Source organism: Bos indicus x Bos taurus, chromosome 28 (genome assembly GCF_003369695.1).
Source record: "Bos indicus x Bos taurus breed Angus x Brahman F1 hybrid chromosome 28, Bos_hybrid_MaternalHap_v2.0, whole genome shotgun sequence".
Taxonomy (NCBI): Eukaryota; Metazoa; Chordata; class Mammalia; order Artiodactyla; family Bovidae; genus Bos; species Bos indicus x Bos taurus.
Window position 1 is genome coordinate 41,341,992 of NC_040103.1, and position 18,400 is coordinate 41,360,391.

Below are 18,400 nucleotides of genomic sequence, written 5' to 3' on the forward strand. Positions count from 1 at the left end.
ACAGAGAGTATGTTCACTTCTCTAAAAATCCTCTGTGTAAGGAGAGGCTTTTTGAGCATAGATGAGACTCTGGTGCTCTTTTTTTTATCAGCCAGGGTGGAGTTGGAGAGCAGGACCATGGGAAGACAGAAGTGAGAGAGTGAGGGAGGGAGCAAGGCCCCAGGGGAAGCCAGATGGAGAGGGAGCAGAGCACGGCATGACAGTAATTTAATCACACAATGTAAAATGCACTTAGGGCTCCATGGAAATCCCCTGGGGCGTCAGCCTTAGTGGGGGTGTCAGGAGGGGATGCTGGAAGTTGCACAGTCCACAGCATCCCCTGCCTGCCCTGGCCCCCCGTTCCTTGCCACATCTACACTGGTAGGTCTAGATGGAAAAGAAAGCACGGCCTATCTGGCTTTTAACACTGGGAGTGATGGCCAGGAACCTCTGTGGAGCCAGGGGCTCCCTCTGATACCAGGAAGCTGGGGAAATAGGAGCCAGGCGCAGGGGTAGGTCAGAGCCTCAGCCGGCATCTTGCTTGCCCGGGGCCCTGGAGAGGACTTCTCTCTCCTCCAGCTGATGCTCAGGCCGGCCCTCACACACCACCTTCTGCCAGCTCCAGATCTTGTTTCCTGTGGAGTCGGAGGCTGCAGCCTCCCAGCCTCCCAACTCCTGCACACTCCAGGGCAAGGAGCCGGGGGCGGCACTCGCATCTCCTCCTTTAGGAGCTTCCCTGAAACTTTCTCAGCTCTGCGCTGTCCTTGGATAATATCCCATTTAATGATGAAATCCTCACCAGAATTCCGGGAGAACAGAATCGTTGCTGTCTTTACACAAAGGGCATGGAGATGGGCGCTGCAACCTCAGGTCTGGCTCAGACCAAAGTCCATGCTCTTTGCTCTGCTGCTTCTCTCAGGCACCTGAAGGTCACGGGCACCACAGTTGCTCCCTGGCACCAGCTGTCCCTGTGCCCACTCTGGGATGCCCTAAACTATGGCCCAGCAAGGAGGAAACACTCCTGTGGGCTAGGTGGCAATCTTGGCCTCTAAACACCTAAAGCCTATCCTAGAAGCTTCTGAGAGAGAACCCTAGTCCTGGAGCTCTGCCTGTGGCTAGGCTCCCCACTGAGAGCTGGCTGGTGACTGGAGAAGTTGAAAAGTAAAATGAGGGTGAAATAACCATTACAAAGAGCTTTTCAAATTCTCCAAAGGGGCTAGAAAAACTTTAAAGAAAAAATAAATATCCTTCAAGGATTTAGCAGCTTTGGGTCTTTTCTGGGACAAGGACAGTAGAGGGAAGGGGCTAGGGAGTCAGACAAGAGATACACGGGTACCTCGCGCCTGGACTGTACTCTCCACACGCCTTAGGTTCTGTGTGATGGTTCAAGGGTGGCCCTGACCTTCTTCTGGGCAGGACGCTTCCCTGGGCAGAGCTGAGGGACAACCTCCTCAGGGTCCCTGTCTCCATACTGCCTTCTTCTCTAAGGAGACCTGGGCGGAACTAGCAGAACACCTTCCTAAAAGAGGATTATAGCATCCTCCACCCACCAGCCCGAGGGGGTCTTGAACCCTGCTCAGGGCAGCCAAAGGTCAGGCCAACTGAGCCCTGATGAGCAGACACAGGTGCAGAGAGAGAGGCGCCAGGGGCAGGCTGGAGCCAGCTAGGCGGCTCTCCTCAGGGAGTTTGGCTCTTGACCAGGTCCGGGGAGGCTGGGCTCTTCCCTGGGAATCACTTAAGTCCATTACCCGAGGATGAGGGGGAGCCAGGCCGTGCCAGGCAAGGGGGAGGTGGGAGCCCTTTGGGAAGATATTGTGTTAGCACCCCAGGCTTGAGGGAGAAAGATGTCCTCAAGGCATCTTGGAAGGGAGGGCATTCCAGATGGCTGTGGTTTGTTCCAGCTGATCTGGCCCCAGCATCTCTTGGATGTCATTCTGGTGTCCTTGTTCACACTTAACCATGATCTCCTGGACACAGATCTGGTCCTGCCTGGCAGGCATCACTTCTGTAGGCATGAGGCCCTCTCCTCTGGGGTCTGTGCCTACCCTGCCTGGGAGCTCCCTGTTGCAGGATGATGGCCCCCTTCTCTGTAGATTCCTAGAAGCATCTGGGGGAACCTTGGGTTGGGAAGCCCCAGCATAGGGGTGTCCTGCTGTGGGGGAGCTCTGTGGGCAGTCGACTAAGACAGCAGAGGCATTGCAGTTTACCCTGAATAGGAGCATGCTGGCGTCTGCTACTGTCTCTGAAGTGCTTCAAATATGACATGGATTGATGGATGGTGAGAGGGATGGACACATGACCAGCAGGTTGAGTGAAATGCTACAGTAGAACCTCAGCGGCGGGCATTTGAGTTTTCACCGTAGAATTAGTTCCACCTTTCCGTGTTCAAAGTGAAGAAAGTGAAGTTGCTCAGTCGTGTCCGACTCTGAGACACCAGTAGCCTACCAGGCTCCTCCACCCATCAGATTTTCCAGGCAAGAGTATTGGAGTGGGTTGCCATTTCCTTCTCCAGGGGATCTTCCTGACCCAGGGATCGAACCCAGGTCTCCCACATTGCAGGCAGATGCTTTACCGTCTGAGCCACCAGGGAAGCCCCTCTGTGTTCAAAGGTGTCTATAATACAATGCCAGGAAGAGCAGAGGTCTGAACGTGAAGCTAGAAGGTATAGGGGAAGGTAACTTTCTTGCAGGACAGGCCTGGCTGGGCAACTCAGCTTGCCTTTAGGAGTCCCCTCTCAGTCTAGAAAGTGTTTTGCTTTTCTTTGTTATCTTTTTTTTACCCTTTGTTCAACCATTTAAATCAAAGGAAACAACGAACTCCTGTCACTAGTGCAGGCTCTGCATGGCCATTGATTTGGGACTAAAGGCGACATGTATTTTGAGATGGTCCACGTGGTTCAAGACACCCCTGTGGGAGCCTGGGGAGCAGGTGGGGCTTGGCAAACTGGACAGCGTGGCTTCCTGACAGTTAAGACATTTGCTTTTGTATTGTCCTTGCCTCATCTCAGCAGATTCTGGGAGTGGTGGGGAGGTTGCTCTGGGCACAAGGTGGCCAGTGTTTAAGAAGTTACCACAGCTCTTGTGTCTGAAATGGCAAGACAATGACAATTAGCAAGAACTCGCCTAGAATTGCTATAATCCTTGTGTTAACACACATGGTTCCTGGCCTACCCTAGAGCCCATCTAGGAATGGGCTGAGGGCTGGTGACTGCAGGGCCCCTCATAGGGGCTTAGCAGGAGGTTTCCATCCATGTCTGAAGTCCAGAATCTGGCCAGGGTTCCATGAGGCCTGGTATCCAGGGACAGTCCCCAGGTCCTCTTAGGGCTCCTTCTAGGCTGGTCCCCAAGCCTTGGCCAGATAATGGCTTCTGCCAATGTTAGAAGCCAGCATTGTCCTTGGAGTATAGCCAGAAAGGTGACTGGAATGTGCCCAGAGAAGCCAGGAGGCCTGGCTGGTGGGCATGTCGGGGAAGAAGAGCCAAGGGACACCCTCCAGGCACAGCTCATTGTCGGGGGGTGACTCCCAGGGTCTCCTCTTTCCTATGATGTCACTGGAGGCAAGGCATCCCATGTGATGTCACAGGGGGCTTCCTGAAGATGTCATGGGGGTCAGGTGACAAAGTCATGCTATGTGATGTCAGCAGGGGGTGGAGTCAGCATCTCCATGACATCCCATTAGACACTTTTAGAAGTGAAGCTTCATGACACTGTCTATAATGTCACTAGGGGCTGGCCACAAAGCTATTTTAGGTGACGTCACCAGGCCCTCCAGAATTTCACATTTCATGTGATGTTACTGTAGAGGAGGCCACCGTGACATTCAGGGTGGTATTACTGGGGGGCTGGATGTGCAGAATTTGGCATGGTGTGTGATATCACTGGGAGTAGCGTCTCAGCCATCTCAGCATCACAAGTAATGTCCCTGGGAGTGCAACCTTCCTGACACTACCTGTGATGCTCATGGGATGGTGTACCCATGGCATTCTGCATGATCACACTGGGGTGGGGCCCCCGGACTCTAATATTCTGTGATGTCACTAGAGTGCAAGATTTGGGAACTGGCCTCCACGTTTGTGCCTCTGGGAAATATGAAGCCAACCACAGAGCACTGAGTTCCTTGTCCCAGCTGACCTTGCTCCCCCAGGCAGGTTGACATTCTGCCAGCCCTCTCTGTACACCTGTCATGGTGCAGCACTAGGCTCTTGCACTAGGGTGCTATTGTGAGGCTGCATTTGGCCTGCTGGCCTGGCAGCATCTGAGTTCTTCTGGAGCCAGGAAGTATGCCCTGGGTCTTCAGGGTGCAGTTGCTATCATAGGCTAATTGGTGTAACAAACAACCCCCAGGTCTCTTGCAAAAGTTTATTTCTCATTCATGCAACATCCAGTTCTGTGCTCCTTAGTCATCTTTCCTCCAAGCAGTGACTCCAGGATCCAGGTCCTTTTCAGTTAGTGGCTTGACTGATCTCCTCTGGGTCCTTTATATCTAGTCAGCAGACAAGCAGGGAGAATTGAGAATGGCAAGATGATTGCTAGGGGCAGGCCCTGAAGTGATGTGCATTGCTTTAAACTACATTCCGCTAGCCAGAGCTAGTCTCATGACCACACTCGGATACAAAGCACCAAGAAATATGTCAGGTTTGCAGCAAGAAGAGGAAGCAGGCTTGGTGGCTACATTGAATGAAAGACAAAATGGCCAGCCTCTACCGGATGATTCCCTGGTGATTCTTCTCTGAGGACTGTCCCATCCTCAGGTCACCCTTCTTTGCTTACCCTCCATTTGCTATCCTCTCAGATCACACCAGGCAGCAAGGCCGCCCAGTCCCAGCTCAGCCAGGGTGACCTTGTGGTGGCCATTGACGGCGTCAACACAGATACCATGACCCACCTGGAGGCCCAGAACAAGATCAAGTCTGCCAGCTACAACCTGAGTCTCACACTGCAGAAGTAGGTGGGCGCTTTCCAGATGCGGGGGCGGAGGCTGGGTGTGGGCACCGGCATCCCGGGGAGAGGAGCTGTCCAGCACGGGCCAAACCCTGTGCTACCAGACTGCGCTGCAAAGTGAGGACAGCCCCTGGGCCAGAGTGAGGACAGGCCCAAGGCATCAAGCACACGTCTGTGCCTCACTTTACAGAGGAGCTCAGAGAGGATAGGGCACGGCGCTGCCAGAGTGCGGGCAGCTGGGTCTGGAGGCCAGGGTCTTCCCTGCTTTCTCTGTGCACAGGCAGCCTCCCTGGGACCTAGCAGAGGCCCATGGCTGCTAAGTACCCGAGAGACGTGACTTCTCCCTGCTGGTCAGGCCCAGGGGACGCCGCGTCTCCCTGGGTTTCAGATGTTCTCCCCTCGCCAACCCTGCCCAGGTGGGTGTCTGGGCCCCGAGAACAACTGTCTTCACCTGCTCCTATTTCTGGCTTTTCCAGGTCAAAGCGTCCCATTCCCATCTCCACGGCAGCGCCCCCGATCCAGTCCCCTCTGCCAGTGATCCCGCACCAGAAGGTAGGTGCTGACTGTGGGTGGCAGGCTCCACTTTCAGCCATGGTTCCTAGAGTGCAGCCCTGGTCTGCCTACCTGAACTTCTGCTGGCCCCACTCAGGCAGGGTGGTGGAATCAGCAATGCCAGGGGCAGAGCTGGGGCAGGCCCCCAGAGAGATGTGTTCGAGCTCCGACGAAATGCTCATTTCGTGATAATGTAGGGGTCTCCACCTGGGTGCTTAGCCAATACCTGGGCCTCACAGTTGGGCTGATGGGAAATCTACTTAGTCCACAGTGTTTTCAGGGAAGGGACATGTGTCCAGAAGGCTCTGACCCTCATGCTCCTGAGGGCACTAGCAGGAGGCTGGCTCTGGCATGAAAGCCAAGGCCCCAGTTTGAATCAGTCACTGAGGGAAAAGCTCTCAGCCCTGGGGGTCTACCAGCCCTCAGGGTTTCTCCTCTGTCACAGGCACTCTCCCTCCAGTTTTCCTTTCTCCTCCCAATTGCCTGCCCCTTGGCTTCCTTCGTAGCTCAGTTGGTAAAGAATCTGCCTGCAATGCAGGAGACCCCAGTTTGATTCCTGGATCAGGAAGATCCCCAGAAGGGATAGGTTACCCACTCCAGTATTCTTGGGCTTTCCTTATGGCTCAGCCGGTAAAGAATCCACCTGCGATGCGGGAGATCTGGGTCTGATCCCTGGGTTGGAAAGATCCCCCGGAGAAAGGAAGGGCTACCCACTCTAGTATTCTGGCCTGGAGAAGTCTATGGACTGTAACGTCCATGGAGTCACAAAGAGTCAGAGACAACTGAACCACTTTCACTGTGAGCTACTTTTGTGCTGCACCCAGGGGTGCCTGGCAGGCTACAGTCCTCAGGGTCGCAAAGAGCTGGACATGACCAAGGACTAAGCATGCACTGCACGCAAGGGCTTCCCAGGCGGTGCTAGAGCTGAAGAGCCTACCTGCCTTGTCTCCTGCAGGAGACAAGAGATGTGGGTGTGATCCCTGGGTTGGGAAGATCCCCTGGAGAAGGAGTTGGCAACCCACTCCGGTATTCTTGCCTGGACAATTCCATGGACAGAGGAGCCTGGTGGGATACATTCCATGGGGTCACAGAGTTGGACACGACTGAAGCTACTTGGCACTCACGCACGTACTGCACTCAGAAGTGCTGGTGAGGCCCAGAGGCAGGCACAGCAGCAGGCACACCTCGCCCGCTCGCCCCAGGCCCCTCCCTGGCTCCCTCCAAGCAGCTCAGTCCTGAGGGGCTGAGAACACAGGAGGCCAGCCCACCAAGCCTACAGGACCACACGCTCCCACCACTCTCCACCCACCGCCCTGAATGACCTCAAACTGACCCTGTCAGTCCACAAGAGCAGAGTGGCTGATGGGCAGGGTGGGGAGAAGAGGCAAGAAGAGGATAACGGGGGTCTGGGCTGGACGACAGATTGAGGAAGTGGGCAGAGTGCTTCTTGGGAGAAGCTGCAGAGGCAGACCTAGGGAAGCAGATGTCAGCCCCGCTCGTCCCGCAGCTTCCCCTCTGCACGTCCGCCCTGCCTATTCACCAGCCCAGGAGGCTCGTCCCACTGGCCACATGCAGCGTGGGGTCACAGAGCTGGAGGCAGGGCTGTGCTCACCAGTGTCCTCCTACAGGGGAAGGGGAACGGATGTAGGATAGAGGGGTCTCCCCCCAGTTCCCTGAGGCCACACCCCCCTTACTTAAAGTCCCACAGGCAGGCTGGCTTGGCCTAGCTTTCTGTGTGGGGCTTTGCATTTAGTCTAGTTTGATGATAGCATCAGGGCCAGGAGCCATATGCCTCACCCCGCTTTTTTTTTAGAAAATTCTTCTTCTCCAGGTGTTCAGGCCGTCTCCCCACCCCGAACTCGGCGCAGGGGGCTGCAGGTTGCAGGGCGGTGGGCTGCGGGGCGCTGGCACTAACCCCTCTGTTTCAGGTCCACGTGGAAGCGCTGGGGCGGGTGTGGCCTCTAACTGCTCTTTTCTCTCTCCCCTGCATGGCGCTGCCCTGCCAGGACCCTGCTCTGGACACGAACAGCAGCCTGGCAGCAGCCAGCCCCCACCCCGAGGCGAGGGCCGGCCCGGGCACCCCAGGCACCCCGGAGCTCGGGCAGATCTTTAGCTCCTCCTTCTCTCAGACCTCCGTCTTCTCCTCACACATGGAGGCCTCTGACCCCGGCCCTCCCCGGGGCGGCCCCGGGGCCAAGATCAGCCTGGAGGGGGCCCTGGACTCGCTCAGCCCGAAAGCCCCGCTGGGCTCGAGCCAGCCAAGGCAGTATAACAACCCCATTGGCCTGTACTCGGCAGAGACCCTGAGGGAGATGGCTCAGATGTATCAGATGAGCCGCCGAGGGAAGGCCTCAGGTGCTGGACTCCTAGGAGGGTAGGTAACGGGCGCACAGCTCTCCGCTGGTGGTCAGGGGCCACCTGGGTCCTCAGTGCTCGTAGAGGCCTGATCAGGGTAGAGTGGGGACTGGTCTCATTGCGGCCAGCTCCAAGCCCATGAGGCAGCACAGGCTAAAAGCCCTGAACGCAGTCAGCCTATTGACACTTGTCCTCATTACTTTACACAAGCCAGCGTGGTGTGTCAGATTTTGCAGAGAGGGAAACTGAGGCTCAGAGAAGGTTAGGGTCCAGCTGCCCAACTACTAAGTGGCCGAGATGGGCCTGAATGCAAGAGCCTCAGACTCCCCAAACTTTGACATCAGGCCACCCACCACAGCAGGACAAAGCCTGTCCTAATACCTCCAAGAACTCTGCGGCCAGGGAATGCACCCCTCTGGGAGCCCTGAGGGTTAGAAGGGCATGTTCTCTAGGTCTGGTAGTGGTCTGGGAAGGCTGCCTGGAGGAGGGAGTACCTGAGCTGGGTACAGAGAGATTGGGCAGTGGGGTGAGGGAAGTGGTTGGCAGGAACAACTCTGACTAGGGTGGGGAAGCAAGGGAGCAGGACTCTGAGGAGAAAGGAGCCATGCAGGAGAACAGCATGCCACCCCCTGGCCCCTGAGGTCTAGCTGATGGGACTCTTGGAGCACAGGAATTAAAAAAACCTAGAGCTGAGTGGGCACTGTGGAGAGGTTGAGGGTAGGGAGCTGCCAAGCAGAGCATGCATTCGCTGCCAAGCCCGGCATGTTTGTTATCTCATTATAATTTCTCCCACGGCCCCATGCAATTGGTGTCATCTCCGGGCTGGAGGCAGAGCAGGCGGAGTCAAGGCATACGGCCCAGTGGTCAGGGTTCAGGGCTCTTCCATGAGGCTGTTCATACACCTAAACTATGGGGAGGACTGAAGGAGATCACACGTGTGTAGTACTGGGCTCTGTTCTGGAACACTCTCTACATGCTACCTGGCATCATTGCCTGGAGCCATGCAGCAGGCACATTGATGAGTCAGCATGGCGATCTGGGTCAGTCTGATCCAAGCCCACACCCTCCTGTGACCTTGCTGTACACGGTACCTGTACTGCACCTGCTTGCTCCTTCCCTGGGGATCTCCAGCTTCCCCAGAGCCCTGAGCTCTTTCTGGGCTTCCGAGTGAAGCTGGGTGATCAATAGTCTGAGCACTTGGATCCTGGCTTCCCTGGACCAAGGTGGCAAAGCCTTCGAACCCCAGGCCTTTTCTAGTAAGGGGCTTCTGCTAGGAGGCTGAGGGAAAGACAGAGTAGAAGTGGTGCCCTTCTCCTGCCTTGAGAAGGCTGGTGGGTCTTCCTGGCCCTCTTTGGGACTAGCCCCCTAGCAGGGAGGTCAGGCTCTGGTGGATCTAAACCTCCTCTGCCCACCTGCAGTGATGGTAAGGTCTCCGCTCACTGAACCATCCATGGAGGTTGGGGGCTGACTAACAGTCCATATGCTTTGTCTAACACAATTCTCTCAGCAGCTTCAGAGGTGGGTACCACTCCCTCATGTGATAACTGGGAAGTAGAAGCCCAGAGAGAGCAAGTCATTTGCCCAAGGTCACTGGCTATTGAGTGGCAGACAGGACTGGCACGCCGGTCGATCTGACTTCTCCCTGCGTGGAGACAGGGACCTACCTGCGTGCCCCATTCCTGCTTCTCATGACTCCCGAGGTGCCCTCCCATTGGTGCAATGGCTTCTCAGAACCTGACAACTATCAAATTATTACTTGACACTCAGAGCATCAGGGCACAAGAGTTTCTTTGAAGAAGAAATGGGCTAGAGAGGGAGTGTGGTGCGTGCCTCATTTAAAGCAAAAGCTGATGCTACGGCCCCAGCAGGAAGGTTGGGGCCTCTGACCAGGGGTAGCCGAGGGTCAAGGCCACCACTTTTTGCCGTGTCTGACAGCTCACGGGAGGCAGGGTTGGCAAATGCTAAGCCCTATGTCCTTTCATTCTGTTCTTAACCCATGCTGAGGGTTTTACATTCAGGATTCTGTTCATTCTGCGGTGGGCACCACCCTCTCAGTTTTATGAATAAGGAGACGGAGGCTAAGACAGGTAAGTAACTTGTTCAGAGTCATAGCACTAGGAAGAGAAAAGGTCAGGATTTGAATTCTATCTTGTCTGGCTCCACAAGGAAGCTCCTTCTCTTACTCTCTGGGCAACTTGCAAGGTGATTCCTTGGCACCTTGTATCCCCTTAGGAGGAATGGAGAGGAACAGAGTGGGTGCAAGCACAGCGTGGCCTGCAGCCCCTCCTCCTCCTCATCTCTGGGGCTGGTACTGAAGAGCAGTGTCCCTCAGGCCAGTAGATGCAAGGGCCCCCTCCCCAGGCCGGCCTCATAGCTTTGGCTCATTCTCCCCAAGACCTGGGTGCTCCTCTCTGAGCTATGTCTGCTGCAGGCATCCCAGCCTTCAGGTTCTCAGGCGCAAGTTAAGCAGGGGGCTAAACAAGGAACTGGCTACATGGGCGGGGAAGGGCAGAAGCCTCCCCTGAGGCCAACACTGCCCTCTACAGGGGACACTGGGCCGGTCAGGGCAAAAGCTGGCCCTGCAGCTGTCAGCACTGGCCAAAAATGGAGAAGGAATGGGAGATCTGTGCTGGCCCTTTCCTAATATAGCTCCACCAGCAGCTATTTTGAGCCTGGGAGGTCAGAGGGAATTTTATCAGCTCTGAGACAGGGTTGAGCCTGGGACTGGGGGATCTCCCTGACTTTGGTCTGGATCCCCAGGATCCTGGCCAAGAGATGACCAGGCCAGGCCAGGCCAATGGAAGCCCAGGCTCTCCCAGCCAGAGTCCAGAGTGGTGGCAGAGTGTGGGGGCAGGGACACCACTTTCTGCATTCTTCTCCCCTCAGATTTCTGACCAGCGTCTGTCACTGCAAGGAATTTGCATCTAAAGAAACATAAGGCAGGCAAAGCCTCTTTCAAGGAGACGATGCTCCAGGAGGCTGGCTCTTAGATAAGAGTGAGGGAGGGGTCCCACTTGCAGTGTCCAAGCTGGGCTGTCTTGGTTGGGGGCCTTCCTGCCAAATGCCAGGGCCCACACTTCTCCCAGGCTTCCCTACTCCTCCATCCTGAATCATTGCCCATCCACAGGCTTTTATGGGTGGTTTCTGGAAACCGCACAGATCCCTTACTACTGTGCCCCAGGAGGTGTGTCCAGAGCTGCCTGCCCCTCCTCTGGCAAAGAGAACATGTTCCCAGGGCTGTGAGAAACCCCACTGTACACACCCCAGCACCACGGCAGCTCTTGTTCAGGGAGCAGCACTCCCAGAGCCGCCCCTCATTCAACAAGGACAAGTCTAGAGAGGCTGTGTGTGGCTCGCCAGGAGCCACCTGGGACCTTGGCCATTCCTGTAGCAGCCAGAGCTGGTCCTGTCTCCATCTTCGGCTTCCTCTCCAGGGTCTAGGGCCAGGTTGTATGTGGGAGATTCATGAACATGGTAAATGAGCACCCGTGAAGATGGACCCAAAAAACCCTTCTCCTAGGCAAAGCTTCAGGCACTGTGGACCCACGCTGCAGTTGGCATCTCTGACCCAAACTGAAAGGCTATGATCCAGACTCTGAGCTTTGCCCACTCCTCTCTCTGCGCTCTCTTCACCTAGTGCCTGTCTGGGCTGACTCCGCCTCCACAAAGGCCAGTTTGAGGACCATCCCTACGTCCTTATGCTCAAACCCTCTGGCAGGAGCCTCACTCTGATAGTCCTGTCTTCTTTGCTCTTTCTCTCCTCCCCAGGTGGTAGCCAACTCTCCAGCCAAGTTAGTATCACAGGAAAGCACGTGTGTGCGCTTGCCTGCATATCCCAGCATGCGCCCGCGTATCTGGGGTCTGAACAGTGTGCGCCTGTGTCAGCATGGGCACATGTACGTGCATGCGTGAGTGAGGGTGCATCCGTGTCCCTGAGCGAGGCTGCATGTGTGTGACGCCGCGAGGATGAAGTGGAGGCGTTGGGAGGGGTGCTGGGGCCCCGTCGGATGCCTGGGGCCATTGTGCTCTCAATCCGTTGCTGCAGCTGCTTAAGAAGGCAGGTGGGCTCTGGTGGGCTGCCGGGTGGAGTGTGTGCTGATGCTGGTTCCAGGTGAGCCTGAAGACGTGTCCAGCCTGGCCGGATCCCTCAGAAGGGCTGCGCTTGGCCCTGTCCTTGTCTGCGGAGCGCACTTAACGTTTTGAAGGGAAAAGTCTTGATGGGTAGAAGCTGGTGGGCTGCCGAGCGCGTTGGACTTGGGGGCCCTGAGCACCTAAGCCCTGCTCCGAGGAAGAAGCACACGGGCTGAAGAGTCTGAAGGAGCAGAGCCCCAGGGGGACCCCGGATGAGCCCCTTCGTGGAGGAACCAAGCTCAGAATCCCCATGGGTGCCCAGTGGGGCTGTTTTTTGCCTTTGGGGCATTCCGGACTCTGCTTCGGCTGCCGCTGCGTTTGACTCGTGACCCAGCTCTTGTCCCCTAATCCCAATCCCACCCCCACCCTCTGCAGTCTGTTTCCCTGGGGGAGTGGTGAGAGATCTTTCCACGCCCCCCAGCTCAGGCTTAGCGGGGGCCTCCACTGACCTGGGAAAGAGCAGACGGGCAGGAAACACCTTCTGCAAAGGGCTCTGGGGAGGGTGAGAATATTCCTGACCAGACCCAGCCAGTGCAAGTGGATCTGAGGAACTTGGTTAGCCTTCCTAGGATCAGGCTCAGGGAGATCTCTCTCCACATCCTGCACCACCAGCCTTCACCTTCACCGGTGTAACGCCGCCTGTCCCCCTTCTCTCCTTGCACCTGTCTCCCTCGCTCCCCTCCCCCGAACTCCCCCAGCGCCGACTACCAGGAACGCTTCAACCCCAGCGCCCTGAAGGACTCGGCCCTGTCGACCCACAAGCCCATCGAGGTGAAGGGGCTGGGCGGCAAGGCCACCATCATCCACGCGCAGTACAACACGCCCATCAGCATGTACTCCCAGGACGCCATCATGGACGCCATCGCCGGGCAGGCCCAGGCCCAGGGCAGTGACTTCAGCGGGTAAGCGCCTCCCCTCCGCCGCCCGCGCCGACTCCACCGCTGCATCACCGCGGAGGGCACCGGGCCGCTGAGCGCCGTCGGGACCAGTCTTCCTCTACCGTCTTGAGCTTCCCAGGGCACAGCCCTTGGAAGACAGCCAGCCTTGACCGGGCCTTTCAGACAGAACATGGTGTTCGCTCTTCAGTCAGTTTCACGGTCAACTTTAGGAGAAGGGTAGAGAAACACAGCGAGCGGTGGTTCCTCCAAGCGCTCCACACAGCCTCTGCATTTTCCCAGGCTCCCTGAGGGGGCTGGTTTAGAAGGAGACTTCTGGAATCTCGTTAACCGGGGTCACATTCTGGATACCCCTGGCTCTCACAGCTAAGCCATTCTTTGAGGGGAAGTCGTCGCTTTCTTCTCCAGTACATGCCTGGGTTTCTTGCTTGGGAAGGGGCCTCCAGACCAGTCACCCACCATGCTGTTGGCAGTCAGCGCTGCCACAGAGCCCGGGGAGCACCCAGGACCTGCCTCCTCCTGTGTGCCCAGGGGAAGCCAGGCTCAGGTGGGTGGGACTTAGGACATCCCCGGTTCCTGAATTTGCTTGTTAACCGCGGTTGAGGAACTTGAGGGCTGAGTAGGGAAGGAGTTGGCTAAAAATCATTTGTGGATGACACTGGTGAGAGTGCAAAGTTTAATGGGGACCTCACTCCCTCTTTCTGAATTTCTGTCTCTGTTTGTCTTAGTCCCTTTCTTCTCTGCGTTTCTTTCTGTGTTTGCCTCTCTGTCTCTCTATCTGTCTCTGTCTCAATCTCATCTTTTTCTGTCTCTGTTGTTTTCTTTCTTCCTTACACATACACACGCAGAACCCATACTGTACTCTACTTGGGAACGCCATTAGTGTTGACTTTCAAAACTGATTATCTCTTTGGGTAACATGTTATCCCTGAGTCAAGATCTGTAACAGCTCAAGGCAAGAAATCTTAAAATGATTGTGCTTTTTTCCAAAGCTAGGAAAACCAGATGTTGTAAGAGGGATAGAGGCATTCTAAAGTCCCGGATAACTCCTGTAGTCTTTGGCCTGTGCAGATCCCAGTCCTCGTGGCCATGATATGTGTGCAGGTTTAAGGTGCAGCCTCCAGAAGCCAATGGATAGAAAATGGTGTGGTCTTCCTGGCTCTCCTGATGCGAGGGAGCCTGGCCCTCTCAGGCACGCAGTACTTCCTTTGGGCCACCAGGGGGCGGAGGTTGCTTTCCCTGGAGCTGCTGCTGCTGCTGCTTCCGAGCTCACGACTGAGCTGCTTCAGTCGTGTCCGACTCTGCGCGACCCCAGAGATGGCAGCCCACCAGGCTCCCCCCCGCCCCCGTCTCTGGGATTCTCCAGGCAAGAACACTGGAGTGGGTTGCCATTTCCTTCTCCAATGCGTGAAAGTGAAAAGTGAAAGTGAAGTCGCTCAGTCATGTCTGACTCTTAGCGACCCCATGGACTGCAGCCTACCAGGCTCAACCGTCCATGGGATTTTCCAGGCAAGAGTACTGGAGTGGGGTGCCATTGCCTGGAGCAGTGAATCTCAAACCCCACGGACTCAGGGCTTTAGTTCTTTGTGGAACTCTCTGGGTAGTGCTGACTTATCTAATCCCATCTTTCAAAGCAGAAAATATGACCATGCAAGTTTTAAAATGCAACCATTAGCTCATGGGTGCCCAGGAAAACAAGACTGTCTGGTTAAGCCAAAGAGTGAACAGGGATTTCCTGCTAATATTTGCTTGCCGTGTGCGTCCTTAGTGTGATCTTAATATGGTAATATTCGCCAAAGGGAAGCACAGTGGAAGATAGGCAAAGAGCTACTGTTCACTGATTCTGTTTTCTGCACCCTGGGGCAAGACAGCTCTCATTTGGTTTTACCTCTAAGATGGCCATGCTGTAATTTTTTTTTTTTAACATGATGCACCGTTGATCTAATCTAGGCTTCTCCTTCCTACCACCTTACCTCCCATCCTTTTCCTCTCCCTTGCCAGCCTGGGAAGCAACACGCTTCCTTTCCCTCTGACTCAGCCCTGCTGGGCTGATGCTGCCGTGGTGCCCCGTCTGCCATAAGGTGTTCCGTTTCTGCTGTTAATTTCCATGATTCCTTCCTCACTGACATTTTCTTTTTGTCTCTCTCTCTTCCTCCTCTATCCGCCCGCTCCCATAACTCATTTCTGATCCTAACCCTGCTCCCTTGTGTATGCGCTGCCCCCCGCCCTCCCATGATGGACACGCACTCACTGCTGGGCTTTCCTCTGCCTGGCAGGGCGTCACCACTGGCGTAAGTAGACCCCACAGTATTTGTTCCGTCGTCCGTCTGTCCGGTTGCAGGATGGTGTATGGGTTTGGTGGGATGTGCTGAGGACCGTGGCTCTGTCCACACTCTTCCTCACACCCACCTCACAGGTAAATGACATGCCTGCGGCCTCTACAGGCAAGTACTTGTCTTCGGGGGTTTTCCCCAGATACCATCACTACAGACATGGAAATCAGAGCAATGACACCACCCTGGCTAGGGCTCATGTTCTGCTTACCGTGTTTCGTGGGGGCTCCCCCCAGCCTTTCTGGTCTGCACTGGGACGGTGTAGACCTGAACGTCAGAATCCACATCAAGCCATTACTCAGGGAGAGGGTGATGAGGGGGCCTCTTGGAGGCCACTCCCCAGAATCCTCATGAAAGGTGGATCTGAAGGAGCCAGCCCCTACCAGGACCACCCACAGGAGGTGAAACCAGAGTCAGACTTGGGGGCAGTGTACAGTGGAGTGAATGCCCACAGGTGACCTTGAGGTTGTAGTGACTGTGGAGTGTTTTTGGTAGTAAGAAATTCATTCTGGGAGTGGCTCCAGAGAGTGGCCTCCGACCCAGGGTCCTAGAACTGCAGGGCCTGTCCTGTCCCCTCTGCATAGATTGTGTCTGGGCCCAGACTCTCAAAGGCACAGCAGTTCCTTCGTCTGGTTCCCAGTGTCTGTTGCGACAGCACCACAAGTCCCTGGTCTTTGCACAGTGTTGTGGGAAGGGAAGCCGACAATGGGACTCCTAAGGGACTCACTTCTGGGGCTCTCGTTCTTGAGCCCTTGGAGCTATGGAAGGAACAGGGAAATATGTTCCCTCAAGGGAACATTCCAGGGAAATAGCAGCAAAAGCCTTCCAGCTGATTCAGGTCCCCTTGAGACTTCTCCCTGCTAGAGATGACCTCCCCAGTGAGATCCCAGCCTCTCCTCTGCTCCCAGTCTCCTCCCTGGCTGGGACCTCCTAGGGATCTGCTGGTTTCCCTATCTGATCCCAACCACAGGCTGCCAGGACCTGCAGCTCTCTGGGCCAGGGCAAAGCCTTCAGGAAAGTAGGGGAGCTCCACCCCGCCTTGGTCAGTTACCGTCTGTCCTCCTCCTCCTCCTCTGCTCGTGTAGCCCACTCTGAGCCGACACAGGGGGCCAGTCCTGGGAGACTAGGCCATTTCTTCTGTCCAGCTCCTTGCGAGAGGATAGATGACGGAAGCACTGGGGGAGTCGTCTTTGCAGCTAGCCAGCACTCGGGGGATGGGGGGAGAGGTCAAGGCAGCCATAGCAGCAGGCAGGGTGCGCCTAGACAGGGGGAGTGTCTGGGCTGGGCCATCTCTCCAGGTGGGGAACACCTGGGGTGTGCAGATCCCCAGCGGGCAGAAGTGGCCTTCCTGAGCCTGTTGCTGCAGAGAGTCTGATGGAAGGAAGGCTGAACTGGGGGCTGGGAAGCCTGGGTTCTAACTCCATGGGGGTCCCTACATGACATAACCTGGAACTAGTCAGCCGGCCTCTCTGGACCTCAGTTTCAGCGTCAGTAAGAGGAGAGAGCTGGGCCACCGGTCCACAGCAGGCTGTTGTTATTCTGAGCTTCTCCTGAGCCCACCCTGACTCCCGAGAGAGTGGACTGGGCAGCCTGGATCCCCCAGCCCTCTCTGGTTGGGTGAGTGGTCATCCGCAAAGCTTTGAATGTATCTTGCCCTGCAGTCTGATTTGGGCTGATAGACCTCGTACTCAAGGGGCTCTAGAGTTCCTTCTGGTTCAGATCAAGGATTTGTTCATTCAACTAAGTTTTGAGCACCTACCATATGCCAGACCTTAGGGGTCTCAGAGAAGGTCACCAGGTCCCCCTCAAAAGGCTGTGCTCCCCTGGGGCAGAGGACTGGTGACCCTCCCCACAACTCCAATCCCAGCTCCCTTGGACGAGAAACCCCACTATCCCTGGGTGATGCTGGGCCTCTGGGGCCCAGTTGTCTGATTGTCCAACCACATCCTCTCCGAGCTTGCTTATTTCTGCGGAGCAGGAGCCCACAGTCCTTCCAGAGAAGTCACGGCAGTGCTGGCTCCCAGTTTGGACCCCAAGCTTTGAGGAGGCCAAGGGACTGACCTGGAGGAAGCCTCCGAGTCCCCAAGGACCCTGTCCTCACCCAGCCCCAAACTCAGGAACTGCTTAGGGAGGTCAAAATTACTTCCAGAAGCCCTCTTCTGCCTCTGCTTTCCATCAAGGAGATCCAGCTCCCACGAGGGGCGGGTATCTTCAGACCTGTGTCTGGAGATAGACTGGAGGGTGGGGGTGGGGGGTTGTTGACAGGAGGGTCTGAGCCTCCTGACCCTCCATGAGTGGAATTCACTGACTCACCGTGACCTCCCTGAGCACTGAGGATTCAGGCCAAGCCCTTGTTGCAGGCTCTCAGATGGCAGTGGGGAAAGGCAACGGTGGGCTCAGACAAGTAGGGGGGCTGCCAACAGGCTTGGGGGTGTTGGGGGCGGGTGCCAGGGGAATGTGACGTGGGGAAGGTGCAGGCGCCAGGAGCAGCCTCCAGCCCTGCCCTCGCCCACGGCCTCTCTCTGCGTTGCAGGAGCCTTCCTATCAAAGACCTCACCGTGGACAGCGCCTCTCCAGTGTATCAGGCTGTGATTAAGAACCAGAACAAGCCGGAAGATGAGGCTGATGACTGGGCTCGCCGCTCCTCCAACCTACAGTCTCGCTCCTTCCGCATCCTGGCCCAGATGACGGGGACAGAATACAGTAAGGGAGGGCTGTTGGGGGTGGGGCAGGAAGGGGTGACTTTGAAGGGCCATGAGGGTCCTGGGCCCTACGCCATTGTCCCACAGAAGCCAGGGAGTCAAGCCCCCTATCCTGGAAGATGAGCTGGCCTTGATAGATAGTGGCCTCTTGCGCCCTTTCTGGCCCCCTGGGGCAGGCATGTTGACATCAGCCTTCTGCTCCCTGACTCCAGCAGTGCCTGGATTGGTTTAAGAGGACCTAGCGGAGCTTCCCTGGCGGTCCAGTGGCTGGGACTCCACTATTCCAGTGCAGGGGGCCCATGTTTGACCCCTGGTCAGGACACTAGATCTCGCATGCTGTAACTGAGACCTGCCACGGCCAAATACATACTTAAATAAATATTAAACAAAAAAAGAGAGAACCTTTCAGGCCACACCTCTGGCCACTCCCTCCCAGCTGCACCACTTCTTCTAAGGCCCCCTTCCTCCTCCTTGCCCTCTGCCCAGCACACAGCCTTTTCCTCCCAGAGGTC

At 56.1% G+C, this 18,400-nt stretch overlaps 1 protein-coding gene across 3 annotated transcripts in view; it reads left to right on the plus strand.

The window, feature by feature from the left end:
• The window catches only part of LDB3 (LIM domain binding 3), a 59,592-nt gene that overhangs the window by 5,196 nt on the left and 35,996 nt on the right, over window positions 1-18,400 (plus strand). For all 3 annotated transcript variants that reach the window (XM_027530402.1, XM_027530403.1, XM_027530404.1), the window contains exons 3-7: window positions 4,771-4,922; window positions 5,396-5,471; window positions 11,595-11,617; window positions 12,656-12,859; window positions 17,720-17,889. In XM_027530402.1, the coding sequence (XP_027386203.1) occupies window positions 4,771-4,922; window positions 5,396-5,471; window positions 11,595-11,617; window positions 12,656-12,859; window positions 17,720-17,889 (625 nt within the window). The remainder of the gene's footprint in view (window positions 1-4,770; window positions 4,923-5,395; window positions 5,472-11,594; window positions 11,618-12,655; window positions 12,860-17,719; window positions 17,890-18,400) is intronic.